The sequence below is a fragment of the Apostichopus japonicus genome, chromosome 17 (genome assembly GCF_037975245.1).
Source record: "Apostichopus japonicus isolate 1M-3 chromosome 17, ASM3797524v1, whole genome shotgun sequence".
Taxonomy (NCBI): Eukaryota; Metazoa; Echinodermata; class Holothuroidea; order Aspidochirotida; family Stichopodidae; genus Apostichopus; species Apostichopus japonicus.
This window is the reverse complement of record NC_092577.1, coordinates 30,904,651-30,922,401: the sequence shown is the minus strand read 5'-3', so window position 1 is coordinate 30,922,401 and position 17,751 is coordinate 30,904,651. Positions and strand designations below refer to the sequence as shown.

Below are 17,751 nucleotides of genomic sequence, written 5' to 3'. Positions count from 1 at the left end.
AAACTTATTTGGGAGCTGGCCAGTTTATATAGTTTCCTTGTTCCCTTTCTGTATAAATGTTCGGGATGATGGCTTTCTTGTTTCCTTCATTACTGCAGATTGAAGTGTCTCATCAGTTGACATCTAATAACCTTGTACTGTAGATACCAAAATTATAAAAATCACGTCATAAATAAATGAACCAAGACAACCAAATGTCTCATTGGACGACCATGAACAGCTTTGGAAGATGTTCGGCTTAAAGCCATTTTCTTTTAAATCAAATTCAGATTGCGTAATAGGAACCCTGAAACAGTTAAAATGATAAAATGGTTTCTGGGAAATAAACTAGTGGTAGGCTTATGATCGAATCACAAGTGAGTTTACTTGCCTGAAGCTGGTGTCATCTATTCACCAAATGCAAATATTTCCTACAGTTTACATATCAGTGTTCTATTCACCAAACCTATACATCTCTCCTACAGTGTACATGTTGGTGTTCTATTCACCAAACCTATATCTCTCCTATGTACAGCGTACATATTGGTGTTCTATTCACCAAACTTACACATCCCTCCTACAGTGTACATATTGGTGTTCTATTCACCAAACCTACACATCTCTCCTACAGTGTGCATATCGGTGTTCTATTCACCACACCTACACATCTCTCCTACAGTGTACATATCGGTGTTCTACTCACCAAACCTACATATCTCTCCTACAGTGTACATATTGCTGTTCTATTCACCAAACCTACACATCTCTCCTACAGTGTACATACAGTACTGCTGTTCTATTCACCAAACGTACACATCTCTCCTACCATATACATATTGCTGTTGTATTCACCAAACCTAACACACCTACTACCAACTTGGTCTGAAAGCAACATTCAAGAGATAATAATCATGTTTTAAATTGAATATCTTGAAAACCATAATCGCTAAAACATAACAAAGGACTCATGTTTTCCCTTCTTTCTTGGACAATGACATATCTAGTCGATAACTCTTCATTAATTATAAACGTCACCCTTTAATTGGCTTATTACCAACACTCTCCATGATTGCTTTGAAAAGTAAACTATATTTGTAAGCTGCATTTCTCCACCTACTAAACCTTCTGTTGTGACATACAGTAATACTGTGCTTCTTAAAACATTAATAACACTCTCGGCTAGTTCTTCCTTTTTTGCAGGTTATTGTGCCAAGTACACATCTCTGCTATTGCATATATACGTTCTCGTTACTCATACAATATATAGCATGTCGTTAATATTTCGCTAAATTAACTGCCAGAAATTTATTAAAGTCATTCTCATTTTTTCGTTGTCTCCAGATTTAATTGCCGTGTCAGATCAACTTGTTTCCTGTTTTTTTTTTTCCATCGTCGATAAGTTAATTATTGTAAACTTGTTATGCAAGGCTATATTAGCTGAAGTGTGAATATTAGAGGATTATTGCAGGAAGGTTTGCTTTCAGTGAGTGACTAATACTGTTTGTACATGCTGCAGTGCTACTGAGGGTGGTGGTTTAATACTTACTGTATCTTTACTATACACACACAAGACCTAGACATTACAGTCAATATATATCAAAACAATATTTTGTTCCATTAACAATGTCTGGCCCACAATTGAAAAGAAAGGAGTTTAGCTGGTCAATGCCCAGGAGTTGTTCAACAGATAGGATCTAGGCTATCCCAGTTGACCAGGGCTGGTCTGTGTACGTCTGTCACCTTGCCATCTACACATGTTTATTGTTGTGCAGTACAAAGTGTTAAGATCAAAAGTTATGATAAACACGCAAGAATGGTTACTTTGATCAGGGGTTGCTACTCTGTAGCAGAACCTTCTTTGATATTGCTGCCCAGAACATCGAAAAGTTTCTGTTTACAATGAGACCTCCCAGAGTTGATTTTGGTTAATTTTACTTCAATCCTCCCATCTCTGTCTCTTGCTCAATGCTGCATTTTTGCTCCTTTTTGAGTCCATGTCTACTATAGAGATCTCACCGTCTTAAAATAATTCAAATAATAATTTAAAAACCTAAATTCATGCGACTCTTCTTTTGGAAAAGAAATTTTAAAGGTACAGTTGGTTAAAAACGAATATAAAAATTTTGCAGCATTTTCGGTATTGGTGGGGGTAATGGGATTACCGGGTGAGTGAGGGAGGAAAATTTCAGCTGTAAATATCAGGGTAAAGCACAACGTAGCCAGGATTTTCAAAGTTGTAGGCACGACTATCTGAGCGGAGCGCAACCACCGGTTGGTGCGGAGCGTACAAGAACATTTTTGGTTTTACAATCTCCGCAGATGGCCGGAAACAGCCCTTCCCGAGTGTCCATTCTGGTTCCCTGGCCTCTTGCTAACTTGAGACACCTCATTCAATATCACTTCTAGGCCCCAAAAAATACACAAGTTAAAATATTAATATTGAATTATGGGTGTTTTAAAAAAAAGATAACTTGGCCAAAAAAAGAGTAGGCCCGGCTGGCTACGCCCCTGTATATAAGAAAAGAGAAATGAAGTGAAAACCACTATATCGCTGTTTCATTGTGTGGTAGCTATTTACAGTTCTGACCTGCTAAACCGTAATACTTCAGAGAGAGAGAGAGCTGTCACGTAGATACTTTGCACAAACAGTGCTCTTCGCAAGACACATTTCCTGTGTCAAGTTTAATTGGTATTTAAGAAGGAAATCAGTATTCAAACAAAGAGATCCAGGTATTGCCTAAAATGGCCAGACAAGAGGCGATGGTATTTATCTAACTTTTCCTGCGGGGTAGTCAGCTGTTGATAATGTTAAGTCAAAACTGTGTCAATTGTGTACATGGTACATGGTCGTCTTGGAAACAGAAATCTCCTGATCGTCTCACCGTCTTCCTTAAACATGACCTCCTCCCCCCCCCCCAAAATTGTACCATACCCATGCAGTTTGTGCTGAGCTGATACATTGGGCAATGCATGATAAATTAACACATACCTGTAATCAGTAGAAAATTCTATGGTACATTGCTATGCAGGGATTCAAACTTGATGGCAAAAAGTTTTGATAAATTAGGTTGTCATGAAAAGTATATCAGATCCCTTGGAAACCAACAGTATAGTGTAACTGAAAATGTTATGTGTGGTATTACTTGCATGCAGGAGCTGATTGGCCTATATCCCTGCCTTGGAACTGGCTTGCGCAAACAGTCTGAGGTGCTTAAAGGGTGTGAAGACCCTAAGTAAGTTAACTTTTGGTTGCTTGCAAGTCAAGTTTTCTTGTCACTAGTAATGAAACGTTATCTTTTATCTAGACCTGAGATGTCCATAGCTGCTATGTACACTGTGTTTTGGGTATTTACCGTAGCTGTATGTAATGACTGTACACTAGTGCCTAATTACCGACGGTAGCAAGCTGTGTGTGTATTTTCTGGGATCAGATGGTGGTGTTTAACACTGCTGTAACACCTCATTCGAAACTAGGTCAGATTACCGGCATGAGACGTTTTTTTGTCCGCGAGTCTTCACACCCTTTAAATGAGTAATGAAAGTAAAGAGCAAACTTACACATTTCTCATTTGTCCAATAACTGTCTGTCCATCTCTGTCTCTTCATGTGTTCTTAGTTTTTTTTCAGTTTAATAACCTCTGAAGAAGATCCTGCTATAGGATCAAAACATCAATCCTGTTTTTAACTACACTAAGTAAGAAACACGAATATATTGTAAACTGCTATCATTTGGATTTGAAGAGAAAAATTGTTCTATTCATCATCAAATGTTTTGGTTCGTTAATAATTCACTTTGAAACAACATCAATAGTTTCCGCTTCCTTGTTTCATTGTTTCTTTAATTTCTGTTCTTATTTATTTTTTTTAATTTTGACATTTCCGATACCTCAAAAGGCATCCTGTTTGTGCCGTGTAAAGAACAAGTTTCTTTTAAACATGTATGCATTGAACCTTACGAAGGAAGTGTGTCAGCCTGAACATATTATGCACACAGTACGCGGGTACGGTCTATCAAATATGATACTTCTATTGGCGTATTATAACCATATCATTACTATGCTGAAAGCCCAATTAGAATTTAATAGCCACAATACCTACGGTAGTACATAGGAATAATGCTACCAAATAAGGGCTGGGGTATAGGCTCAGTTCAGTCGGGTGGGTACAGGTGAGAATCCTGTTCTAGCCAAAACTTATGACCCATTTAAACAAATGTTTATATAATTTCTAAGTCAGTTTTCTGTTGTTGGCTTGCATATCTATTTTGTTTGGGGGGGGGGGGGGGTGGAGGGGGGTTAAATTTATGTAATATTGTCTTTTTTCAGCTATATAAATTCAAAAACATGCCAAATCCCAAGGTCAAATGGACATTTTTATGGCAGGGGATATTACCTCAACATGAATCTAAGAGACTGACTTCGGTCAGCTTGCGGCTTCGATAAGCCAATGATAGCTTCTTCGCGAGTTCCTGCTTGCAGGAGGATCTAAAATATATACATACTGTACATACATACATGTTGTTAAACTATTAAAACAAAAGAAGTTAACAGAACTAACAATGGGTCTGTAGATTCCAAAGAAGTAAAAACAATACACTACCAAAAGATAAACAATCAGGATAGAGGAGAATAGGGACAGTTCTGAATATACTCTATTGTTCTCAGTTTCATGCTCGACTCAAGGCTTTTATGATGCATGTTTCCAGTGCATGATCTTTTGCAAACTTTATACTGAAGCAAAGAGTAGTATCATATCACATGTTTTTTATGGGAGTATCAAGTTAGCATATATGTGTAGGTAAACTTACAGTCTACATATATATAAATATATCACCGATACCTGTAATATTCATCTAAATTACAAACTTGAAGGAGACGATGTTGACGTCGTCGTCGATTGGCTATATTAAAGTTCAGTAGCATATCCCTACAGTGAGGTTTTTCTAGTGAAAGAAGACCCAAGTTTTTCCTGTCAGGAAGGTTTGTATTACCCTTAGGAAAGAACTCGACTTCCCTCTCTCTCTCGATCACTTTACATAAATGACGTGACTCTTTGATTTCTCTATTTGGTGGTTTTCAGGTCAATATGTAGAAGGTGGAACAGATAATGCTGGAATCTATGAGTGGAAATATAGTCAAATCGGACAGACGAATATCCTGTTAGGCTAACCAGCCTACATTACCTCTGAGCAGGAGGGAAGATATCGTTTGTACATGTATAGCCGAAATTGGAAAAGGAATCTGAACTTGAAATGGAATAACAAGTGACTTTTTATCTCTTTTTTTTGGTTCTTCTTTTGGACATTGTGTCTGATTTTGGGTCTGACCAACTCTCTAACTGTCATCTCTCAACTAGAGCGGATATTTTGTTGGTAGAAGTTTTCCAGAATTCATTCTGGTACAGACTTGATGTGAAACGATTTAGAACAGAATCATGAGCAGCTCGGCAGTAATTCAGGGTGACCATCGGAAGTCCCAGCTGGGACCGTATTTTGAGGAATTGGATGAAATAACCGCAGCTCCAGAGATTGAACTCAGTTCTCCGAGTTCAGGAAATGCAACGGAAGATGAAAAAGAGGAACCCCCGACGGTAACGAATGGCAGTACTAGTAAATTACCAGGTGAGGCCTGTTTTCATTTCTTTGTTTCATTCATTTGTTTTTGTCTTTTTTTCCATTAAATGCAGCTCAGAATGATGATGTTCCACTTACAGTAAGTTTGTACGGATATCTCTGAAACAATTTACCAAATCACATTCAAACATGCTCTAAACTTTCTACATTCAAAAGTCTACTTAAGACCCACCTTTTCACTTGCTCTTTTGTAAATTAATCTGCTTTCTTTGTAAAGCGCCTTGAGCAGTGACTTTTGTCTACTGATTTGGCGCTATATAAGTCTCATTTATTATGATCATTATTATTATGATTATTATTATATGTTGATAGTTGAATTGGAAGCCAGTACAGTTGTCTGATGACAGGACAGATACTGCAGGGTCCAACGACTAATTTTCTATGAGGGCCAATGCTAAAGAATCGATTGGGAGAAGGGCTAGAGAGAACATTGATTGCAACAAAGGGCTAGAGAGAAAGTTTCAAAGTTTCACTGTACCTAGATTGTGCAAATTTGCAGGGTGAACTGGTATCTAGTTCCCTGTTAGTCATGTGCAAATGTGCAGGGTAGACAGGAATCTAGTCCAGGTAATCAAAGCCCAAAGCATGATTGAATGTGCACATGCATGTAACATGAATAATGTGATGGTTAGTGGCCAAATGGGCCACATATATTGTTCTCAATATATGAGATACTGAGATCTTGAATCAATCTGCTGCGTTTTAATTGCAAATATTGAAGCAATTAAAACAAGTTTCCTCCTGTTTTGCAAAGCTGGCCCTCATATATTTTAGCAGATGGATACACACATGTACTGTGCTGGGCCAGACAAGAAAATGTTACAAAATTTACACTGGGCCGAAGGCAAGGGCGGCGGAAGCACTTTTAATCTGGGGGGGCACCAACATCAAAGGGCACTTTGCAGAAATTCTATTGGACTGATGCAGCCTTATATTTAGTACCCTTTATAGCTCTGTATATCTTATTTGCGTATACACATCACTCCATCAACGCCCACCCCCCCCCCCCCCCCGAAGGAAAATATGCATACTAGCACTGCAATATACAATGTGTAAATTGGGAAACAAGGAACAAGTTTTCTTTTGAGACAAAATGAGGTGAAATCATGCAAGTTGCTAATGTAGGAATCTTCTGATTTAGAGTTTATTTCTTGTTAATATCTAAACAAATTTTTCCATTCGAAGTAGCTTTGAGTTTGACCCACAGAAACTCATTAAAAAGTCAGGGGCGTAGCCAGGATTTGCAAAGTTGTATGCACGACTATCTGAGCGGAGCGCCACCATCGGTTGGCGCGGAGCGTGCAAGAAAATTTTTGGTTTTACAAACCCCTCAGATGGCCGGAAACGGCCCTTCCCGAGTGTTCATTCTGGTTCCCTGGCTTCTTGCTAACTTGAGACACCTCAATTTTTATGTAGAAAAAGGGCATATATTTAACCTGAGGAAAAGTGGGGGGGCACGTGCCCCCCCGGTTCCGCCGCCCTTGGCCGAAGGCATTACAGTAGCTGTGGTCAAGTGATTATAATACACTTTCTTAAAGAGTTCATACCATTTTCGTTGAGATGTAAGGAACTTTTCATAGCATATAAATTGATTTGCGTAATATTCAGTAAATTATGAGCTCATGAGAATTGAATATATATACCTAACAGTATAATTGCTTCACACTTTCCTTCACATATTAATATCATGCCAAAGCACGACAGCCAGAATTATACAGTGTGGCCTAATCAATTTGTTAGAAGTGCAGTGGTTCTACCAGTTGACCATTGATAGGTGTCTTGAGGCTTTCAGTAGAGTCAGCAGACCATTAAAGTACTTTGTCCGTGAGATCTAGAGGCCATGTATTAGGGAGATAAAAAAGGGTGGGAATGGAAACTGTTTATAAAGCAACCAAAAAGGGACCATAAAGGAACGCAACTTAAATTGTTTCAGTGTTGTGTCAATTGTGAACGTTCCTCCCAGTATACTGGACTCTGTATGTACATTGAATAATTTAAGAAAAACTTCATTTTTAGGGGGGATAAGGGGGGTGTGGGAAGGAGAGGGATGCACCAAGCTTATAATCCACTCATTCTATTGTGGGGCTCATGTTTTTTGGCTGTTGGCCAATGGAGATAATTCTTATTTTGACCATTGCGTACTTACATTTTTTCTCAAGATTATGAGACAGAATGAAGATCATATTAATGGGTAGTCTTATGCAGAGGCTAAATTACCTCCTCCCACTGTCCAATAACCCCTACCCCAGCAGCCTGCATATCAACCCCTATGCAGTTCCAAACTATCACTTACCCCAGGCTACACAAATGACCATACTGCAAACTCAACCCACATGTACCCACGGCAGCACAATTAAGTAACATTTTATAACTTTGTATTCACATTGCTGTGAGGTCTTTCTTGATGGTTCTGACATGAAGTTATATCCCATGTGAATGATAAACTGTCATACTGTACCCTGACCAAAGTCCAAAACTGCAGCAGAAACTGAACTAATGTACTGTAGTAACAATTACACACTTACAGCCTATATTATGCACACAGTACAAACAGGCTCAAAGAACTGTGAAGCCTGTGGGAGCTATAGGAGGCCATCTCAAGCAAATGGATTTGTTTCATAAGTATTTTAAGTGTCTTTTAAGCTGTGCCAGATGGATCATTTATTACATACAGCTGTATCTACAAGCATATGTCATCAGTGTTGGCCTCAAATGTTAGTGGGTTAAAAGTTGTTAACTGTAGATCCATTAGTCTTCAGAAGTCTTTTCTTAGAGGTTCTGGTCCTACAAGTTGTTTCCAGCAGATTGAATGCCTCAGTGTGGATAAACTACATTTAGATTCGGCAATAAAATGCTTGTTGAGGATTGAGCAAGGGTGACCATTAACTGTCCTTCTATCAAATTCGGGAGGGAATATAAACCGATGACTTTTGAAACGTTAATGTCATCAATCCAGTTACTGATGCAGGGCTGCTGTAAAAAAGATGACCTGTAATATTACCATCTGATAAATACCCACAACGTCAATCTGTTTCATTATCGGTGAAATTGTACTGGAGCCTTGTAAGTGTTAGCCTGTGTGAGATAGCTTACTGTATTCTACAGTAGGTGGTTATTGATGCTTTACTGTTACTGTAGATGTTCACTGCATGACCATGTAGTTGTTTTGATATATATGGCTCTAACCAATGTTGGTTGATACAATATGTTATAAATAACAGCTCAGTCACTTGGCTTCCTTACCTACCTGCCTAGAGCCTCACCACATTGATCAGCACTCTTGTTATGCCGTGTTAATTATAATGTACAGTATATGGTGACCATGGATTTATACACAGACAGCATGCCAAAATCATATAGGACTATTTAATATGCCATGATTTAGTGAGTGGGCATGTAGCTAAACCTTTTGGGTAGTCTTTGTTTGTCTTATGACTGTAGAGTAGACAGTAAGTAATCAATAACTAAGGGTGCATATTGTTGTAAGTGCATGCAGACAATTAAAGCTCTCAGGGACTTCAAAAGGAAGCTGAAGTTTCATCCAAACTGGAAAAAAAAATATTTCCTCTAGTTTATTGGAATATCAACACTGAACATCAACACAGAATTTGTTATCAAGAAAGCCATCTGTAAATGGAGTTGTATGGCAAAGTCTGTGTGAATTAGTTATAATACAGAATTCAATGGGAGGGGGAGTGGGGGGGCAGTGAGTGTTCTCATGCAACATACCCATCTCCATCTTCCTTCCACCCCTTCATCTCCCAACTTTCTCTCGCTTACCTGACCCCCAGTTTTTGTTTATCTTCTCTGGATCAGTATTTATTTAGTTAATTAAAGGGATGTTATATAGATGAGCTGGGAAAATGAGGTTTCATACAAAGTTATCATTGAACATTACAATACGTAAAGGGTGTACGGAGCTGGCCTCAGCAGACAGTTGAAAGTTAGTGAAGTAGTATGTTAAGGTAAATTATGTGAAGGATATGCAGATTGATGTGTGAATTAATTATACTGTACAAAACAGTTGATGTCTTATGTCCCAACTTTATTTTCTCATGAAGTGACCTCGAAACAGGAAGTAAAAAAGACGATATCCTGTTCAAACCCAGATAGTGATGGTTACAAAAGAGATGTATGCAGTACAAAGGTTCAAAACGATTTGATATTAAACTGGACAATGAGATAACAGAGTAACAAGCACACAAAATGTATAATACGGGGAGTACTGTAGATCGGATGTCGAGAATGGATTTGGACTGTAATTGATGTCAGCCTATATCAAGAGATAAAGGGGAAACTATTTTCGGAGACTGTAGTGTATGGGTCAAAGTCTCCTTGGACACATATAATGACAGTTAGGAAATATGTTCATTGTTTCAGGGCATTATACATACATACATACATACATACATTATGCAGATTCAATGGGGATCGTCAATGTTTCTACCGAGGGCGCTGTTATATCGGTCTATCAAGGGCGCTGTTATATCGGTCTACGAAGGGCGCTGTTATATCGGTCTATCGAGGGCGCTGTTATATCGATCTACCGAGGGCGCTGTTATATCGGTTTACCGAGGGCGCTGTTATATTGGTCTACCCGTGGGGGGCTGTTATATTGGTCTACTCGAGGGCGCTGTTATATTGGTCTACCGAGGGCGCTGTTATATTGGTCTATCGATGGCGCTGTTATAGCGGTCTATCTAGGGCGCTGTTATATCGGATTACCGAGGGCGCTGTTATATCGGATTACCGAGGGCGCTGTTATATCGGTCTTAATGCCTGTGATCTATACTGTTTGCATGATCCCAAAGATTAAAATTGTATACATATCTCAGTCAATGTGCTACTGTAGTTGTAAAAATATGTCTCAAAAGATCTCACTTTCAATAATTACAAACAAAATTGTATGTCACTATTTATAAACTAGGAACCGCAGGTCCATTATATTTTAGAGACTTCGACGCAGTGTTTACTGACCCTTAAACTAAGTTTATGGTACGTGATTGAGAATATGTCAGAGAAGATTTCCAATTGGTTGTAAATTTGCCAACTAAAGGATGGGTAACATCTTGTTGCTGAAGTGTACTACCGTAATTAGTAGCCAGGTCAAAACCATGTGTTAGGTATCTTCAATCGCGTCGGCTTAACAGATTTTCAGCTCGGTAAAATTTTATTCATTTCTTCAAATTGGAATTTTACTGGACTTAAGTTACTGCGATTCTTCTCATAATTGTCAAGGACAAGTTTTATTTTAAACACTGTATGTTCACAAAGTTTAAGCACATGTTGTGATATGTTGCAGCACTATGCAAAATCTTTGGGGATCCGTAAACGGGAAAGGTCGTGCCCATCAGGACCCAACGATAGGACAGAACCCTCTACAGAGATGCTGAAGATCTTCATCACTTGGTCATCTTAGTGCAGTCCCCATATTAAGGTTCATGGAAGAATTACCTGGTATGGCCCAAACAATAGTGTGTTCGTACAGTGTATATACCTTGTTCAGTGGCAATACTCTAGATAACACACCAGCTATTGAATACAGTTAGTTTACTGTTCAAATGGTCATGCATGACGTGATATATAAACTGTTTGAAAAAACAAGAAAAAGCCTGGGTTACAGACTTGGCTGATTTCACACTGATGGTGGGAACAGTACTTTGTGCGTTCACAAATTTCGTCCATTCAAAAAGAAGGTCCCACCTTACCTGAGAATGTAGGACTGACAGTGTCAGCATATATCTATTGTATTGTCAGGTTGTGGTTGCTAGGAGATAGTACTAGCAGTAGCAAAACTGGATTTCTGACACACTTAATTGATGCTCCATGTAAAGGAGGTACAGTTTGTCAGCTCTAGGGTTTTTAAAAAGAAAAGTTGCCAAACTTGATATTTTGTCAAGAGACAGTTGATTGAGGGTGGGGGAAGACATGAACCGGAAGGAAGGTGTACGTCCGTTTGGCCTGCTAAGTATTTAGTGTAACTGATTCCATGCATGGTTTTAAACTTTTAATGAGAAGACATGGATTAGTTGAATAGATCTGGAAGGAGCAATTAAATGATGGTAAATACAGAACGATTGTGATAATTAATACAGTATTTCTAAGCCTCTTCCTGTAAGATTTCCCATCTCCTCACCCAAATACATACATACCTAATTCAGCTCACCCCATTTTCCTGTTCATCTTAATTGCTTCACCCTCCAATCTACCCCCCCCCACTCTCTCCCAACCCTAAACTTGCTATCCTCTGAACTAAGCTCTATATCCTAATTTTTAACCTGGTCTACAGTAGCACCTACGGTAGGTTGACATTCACCAAACTGTTCAAACATAGATTACAACATTGGGAAATCCTTCTAGGTTTTGTGGTTTCATAATCAGGAGGGAAGTTTGTTACTCAAAACCTTCAGTAGCTAAAACCATGCAGTTTTTGGCTTCTATATTATGGAACATTAATGCACAGTAGGGGGAAGTAATGTTATCAGACAAAATTGCTGTGGTTTTAATGAGGAGGAACTACGGTTAGTACACAGTATGATTCCAAAAAATTTGAGAGTAAAAAAAACACCCCAAAAATATGAATTACCCCCCCTCAAAAAAAAAAAAAAAAAAAAAAAAAAACCAAAATCAGTCTCACCTTGTAATTGCTCAATTATTTGCTAATTGTTGTATTTGAATTTATTTTTGGAAACCACTGTCGTCCGAATGTGTACTAAGATTTGCTTTAATGGATATAGTTCAGACATAAATTTCTTTTACACTCATCACAGAAGAAACTAATAGCCATGTTCAAGTAAGTCCATGGGAAGTATTTTCCTTTTTTTTTGTGTGTGAAATTTACTGTGAAGTGAACTTAAAGCAAATAAGTTGATGTTTAATAATATACTGTCAATAGGATCCATACACTAAGAGTTCTGCAAAAACAGATGTTGAATGCATTTCTTAATGTGAATTCAATTAAAATTCTACTTTAAAAGTGGATGATGCATCAGAATATGAATACAAGGAATGTTTACTATTTGGTATTGTACAGGAAAGATGGAGCTGTACAAGCCCATTATCTGAAGTCAAAACAATAGAGTGAAAAAATTAAAATATTTTTTACGTTAATTAGCATCTCGATAATCCTACCTCATGCAAATGCATGTAGGATACATATGAGTGAAATTTCACTAGGCTTACATGCATGGAGAGATTGATTCATGAAATGTAGAAACAAGGAGCAGCACAGTACTTTAGTAGAGATGCATTCATGTGAACATGGGCCAGATACATTAATGTAAACATGGGCCAGATGCATTAATGTGAACATGTGCGATAAAGTCACTGTAGTACAGATGTGTATGCATCAATGTAAACATGTCCCATAAAGTTACTGTAGTACAGATGTGTATGCATCAATGTATACATGCCCCATAAAGTCACTACTGAACCTGTATACCATTTACACAATTACTGTTGCATGCCAATGCGTATTAAGTGCATGCCACTATGGTACAAGTTGTCATAACTGCAATTTTGAATGTAATATACTGTATGTATGTATGTATGTATATTAGATCCTCCTGCAAGCAGAAACTCGCGAAGAAGAAGAAGAAGAAGAAGAAGAAGAAGAACTCGCGAAGAAGCCTAATTGGCTTATCAAAGCCGCAAGCTGACCGAAGTCAGTCTCTCACATTCATATTTAACATCCATGATTATGAATTGTTAATTGTCAACAACTCTGTAACTGGACGACATACATTAATCTGGGAGTGACTCGAACCGGGGACCTTATGATTGAAAGGCACCGGTGTTAACCACTGAGCTAACACTCCGCATACTGAATAAATAAATACATACTGAATAAATAAAAGAAACTAAACAATACTGAATAAACTAAAATATTGAATAAAAAATACTGAATAAAATACTGAATAAAAAACTGAATAAAAAAAAATACTGAATAAATAAAAGAAACTAAACAAAGGCCCCTTTTGTAATATTTTCTGATTGTAGTTTGATAGACTGAAAGCAGGTAGTGGAACTAATTAAGTCAGTATCGTATGTCAAGGTTTAGGGATGTACAATGTTATGATATCAGGAAGTACAGTATGTCAACATATGTTATAGACAGTACCGTCATAGTGTCCCATTGATAGGTATATCACACACAGTACAGTACTTACAGGAATGTATCAATTATGAACATAATATATGTAAGAATAACACTATTTATATTGTCTCTAATTAAGTATCAGGATTATGAGGAGGTGAATTAAACTCCCTAGCTACCCTTCCTTATATGTACCCCATCCCTTTCCAGGACTCATTTTTAAGGAATTTTAAGGTTGTCCTTTGGACAACCTCACCTTTGGTTGTCGGAAGGATTTTTTGGTTGTCCAAATGAAAGCATTTGGATTTTAAAAATCGCCTGCCTTGTGCGAGAGCTGTATGTACATAAGTAATACTAAATGTATTGATTTAGCCTTGTAGATGAGTACCGTAATGTTAGGCTACGCAGGCCTAGTCTATCGGCCTGAGGTTAAAGGCTTCCTCTCAGTGACTCAGTCTCAGACTCAGTCTTACGGAGATCGACAAATCTTGGACAGAACAGTAGTGTAGAGTTATAGACATTTTATGTGGTGTATGACACTGTTCATGATTAATCATGTTACGGGAATTCTCTGGTAGTTAAAAATGCTTTTCGATATCGTTTCCGATCATTTCCAGAAACAGAGGGTAAGCCCAGGGTATACAGCACGTACATTACAGCACCATAAATGAGCATGTGGTATGCCCACATGCACAGTATATTAAGTCTGCAAATGCATTGTACTCCAGCTAGCTTGTCATATATGTGGGATCAAAATCAACTCCAAAAATTGCTATAAACGGGGAGATAAAATCGTAATTTTTTACTGGTGAAACTTTACAGAACCTGTCAAAGAATCGGCTAAATATGCCATTTTCTTCTATTTGTAATATTTTTCTTTATTGTTATAATTTATTTTGTTATTATTTTACATTGTCTAACATATTGCCTCTAACCTTAGATGTTTCTGAATTTGCTCTCAAGTGAATACCCTGATTAAATTTCTAAGCACACAGTACATTAGGTACACAAGTACAGTAACTAGTGCAGTGCCATGTGGATAAGAGATAAGGATCGAGATTCGTAAATCTCCAGATAACTTCTTCTTTTTTGTCTTTTTCTCTTTCATTAGCTATGTGGCTATGTAATTCCCTTCATAAACTCTTTGAACAGACATAATCGTGACAATATTTTTTCTCAATTTATGAATTGCTTTACACGAACAGAACACTCCCATAGCAAGGCTTTATCTAATCGGCTTCATAAAACAAGACAGAAACTTCGAGATGTTTATGACATGGTATAATCATAAAGATGTATGGCTGTACATAATTGCCATAGATTCTTCACCTTTGTATACTTACAGTAGTTTTGTCTCTTTCATGATCACATGTGATCAGCTCTGACACAGATTTGGTTGTACTGTATGCTTTATAAAACAGCACAGTCTGATGAAGAGTTTTTGTTTTCTGTGTCACAGCTCATTGTCTTAACGTACATTACAGCAAACGGTACCTGTCCCTGATAATTAGCTGCAGTGTAAGTTTGAATTCAAATTAAAAAAAAATTAAAAATAGAACATGAAATTCAAAGAATGGATACTATTTTACAAAAGGGGTGCACTTGTTATTTATAAACAGGGGCAGTTTTGAGGTTTTGCACTCAACCAAGGAAGGTCTCCCAGAATTCCCGCCCGATGCCCGCCCCCTGCCCCGCCCCCCTAGCTACTCTCTGCAGCCCTGATTGATAGCAATGTATGACAGCAAGATACAGAGTGAGAGATACAGTAGTGGTAAGGTTTAACCAACTAGAAACATTGATATCCCATCCATTAAACAGTCCTGGAGTCAAAATTATTTGTGGAGTGTCTCACAGTTGGTATGATTGATTGCAAGCAGCCTTCTAATTTTCCATGATAATATAATAATAATAATAATAATTAGTCTAATATAGCGCAGACTCCAACAAATGTATGTTCAATGCGCTTTATGGGAGCTGAAGGTGCAAAACTTTAAGACAGTTTTAAAGACAGCGCCTGAATTGAGTAATAGAATCCAAAGACCTAAGTTCTACCGGGAGGGAGTTCCATAAATGTGGTGCAGCATTCAGAAAGCTACGGTCAAAGAAAGATCTTGTACGTGACATTGAAACCTGAATTTCCATCATGTGTGTATACAGTACAGCTTAGAATTAAAGCTGTCATAAATGCAATTTATTATATACTGCTTATACTTTAGGATCTTGAATCATTAATACCACATAAAATATGAACCGAGAGGATCATTTCTGATGGAGTTCAAACAAGCTGCACTTATTGAGTGATCGTATTCACAAAAGGATTCACACGTACACAGGCGTACACACACGTACGCACACACCATCATGATTCCTTTTTTCCTTCAGTAATCAAGGAGCGATAAATAAAGCCTGTCATTGTTAAATCGGATACATCAAACTTTGGAAACTATCAGCGGGGAAACTAGATTAATGAATAACAGACAGGAGAAATAGAGAATTCAATGTAGATATGTATTTAGTGAGGACATCAAATTGTCTTTTTTCTTTGCTTGAAGCTATAATAGCAAACTAGGGAAAGTGAAACATGCTTTGCACAGTTGGCAGACATAATCTGTTCATTGAAGGAAAATTAAAGTTTAAAGGTTAAAGGGTGATGTTTAGTCAGAGTTTTTGACTTGTTTTTGTAAAAGATCAAGAAAAAAAAAGATAGAAATTTGAGTAAGCCCTACTGTAGCAATGTTTCTACAGCTACTGAGGTTTGTATGCACCTTTAAAGGCATTGAAGACTCGCACACAAAGAAACGTCTCATGCCGGTAATCTGACCTAGTTTGGAATGAGGTGTCACAGAAGTGTTAGACACCACCATTGATCCCAGAAAATACACAGCTTTTTTTTATATTTTGTTTGAAGGTCATTTGAAGGTCGTTTCTCAAAAGTTCAGTGTATATACTAGATATCCAACCTGGACTGATATTGCCGTAGTGTGTTTACAACATATCAAGTTTCATTTGGTGCCTGAAGTCATCCTCCTTCCAAATCATTTGAAAATGCACCCTTTAATACCACTGCCATAACAGTTTACCTGCCTCGGGCATTTTAATAGGCTCTCCGGATAGATCGTGGGAAATTTTAGCTGTGCAAGTGACTTTTCCACGCTCGTTTCCTCTGCCAGGCTTGGCAAATTGATAACATAACACACAGGCTATCGTTTAAGACTAATAACCTAAAACGGTGAAGAAGTTGGCAGTGGCGAAAATTGAACTGCAGACTGATTACTAATGGGCGGATTTCCAAATGTCTACCATTCACACAGTATATATATAGAACCCTATTCTGGTGACAGTCTTTCTTATGTTTGATTCAGGTTTTTCAGATGTCTTCTTAAGTAATGTTTAGTTTCTCAACACACCTTTCGAGTGCTGCATAAGTATCCTTTAACTTTTTTAGGTGCTTTCCAAACATGTTTTGACTTACGCGTTGCCCCTTTTTGCAATAGTAGAGTCAAGATAGGTATTTTAGCATCGTCGGTAAGTTTTGTACCGTCGTAAATACCCAAACCCGAGAGTTTTGGGTATCGTTGTACCTAACCATTACTTGACAGGATAAAAGTCACAAAGAAGGAGAAACTGATTTTAGTATCACCCTTCTGTTACACCTCCCATGCACCCCTATCCCTCATACCCACTTTCCCTAGATGTTTTACATCTTCTACTTTAAAACCTAATATTACCACAAGTTAGAACAAAGCCTATAGGCTATAAACTTCAACTTTGGTTACAGATGTCTATTTTCAAACAATTTTGTAGAACTTTACAATCCCTCATTTAACACTCCCAGTTACCCCCTACCCCCTCCCCTCCCTGCCTCTTTTGCCCTATTCCCTTTGTTTTCCTTTCACTCAAATAGTATTTGTAAGCTCATCATAATTGTCTGCAAAGTATATATATTAAGACAACCTCTCCCTCTCTCTCTCTTAGCAAAACATGCAACCTCAAGTACAGAAGACAACCTCGTTTTCTATTTAACTTATTTCCTGTTTTCTTTATT

The 17,751-nt window shown here is 37.8% G+C and overlaps 1 protein-coding gene across 2 annotated transcripts in view; it reads left to right on the top strand.

The window, feature by feature from the left end:
- Window positions 1-17,751, top strand: part of LOC139984183 (rho GTPase-activating protein 18-like) — an 87,886-nt gene that overhangs the window by 19,730 nt on the left and 50,405 nt on the right. For both annotated transcript variants that reach the window (XR_011798967.1, XM_071997961.1), the window contains exon 2: window positions 5,059-5,599. Coding sequence is in view for 1 of the 2 variants with exons in the window: in XM_071997961.1 (XP_071854062.1) it covers window positions 5,413-5,599 (187 nt within the window). In the remaining variant the exon portion in view is untranslated. The remainder of the gene's footprint in view (window positions 1-5,058; window positions 5,600-17,751) is intronic.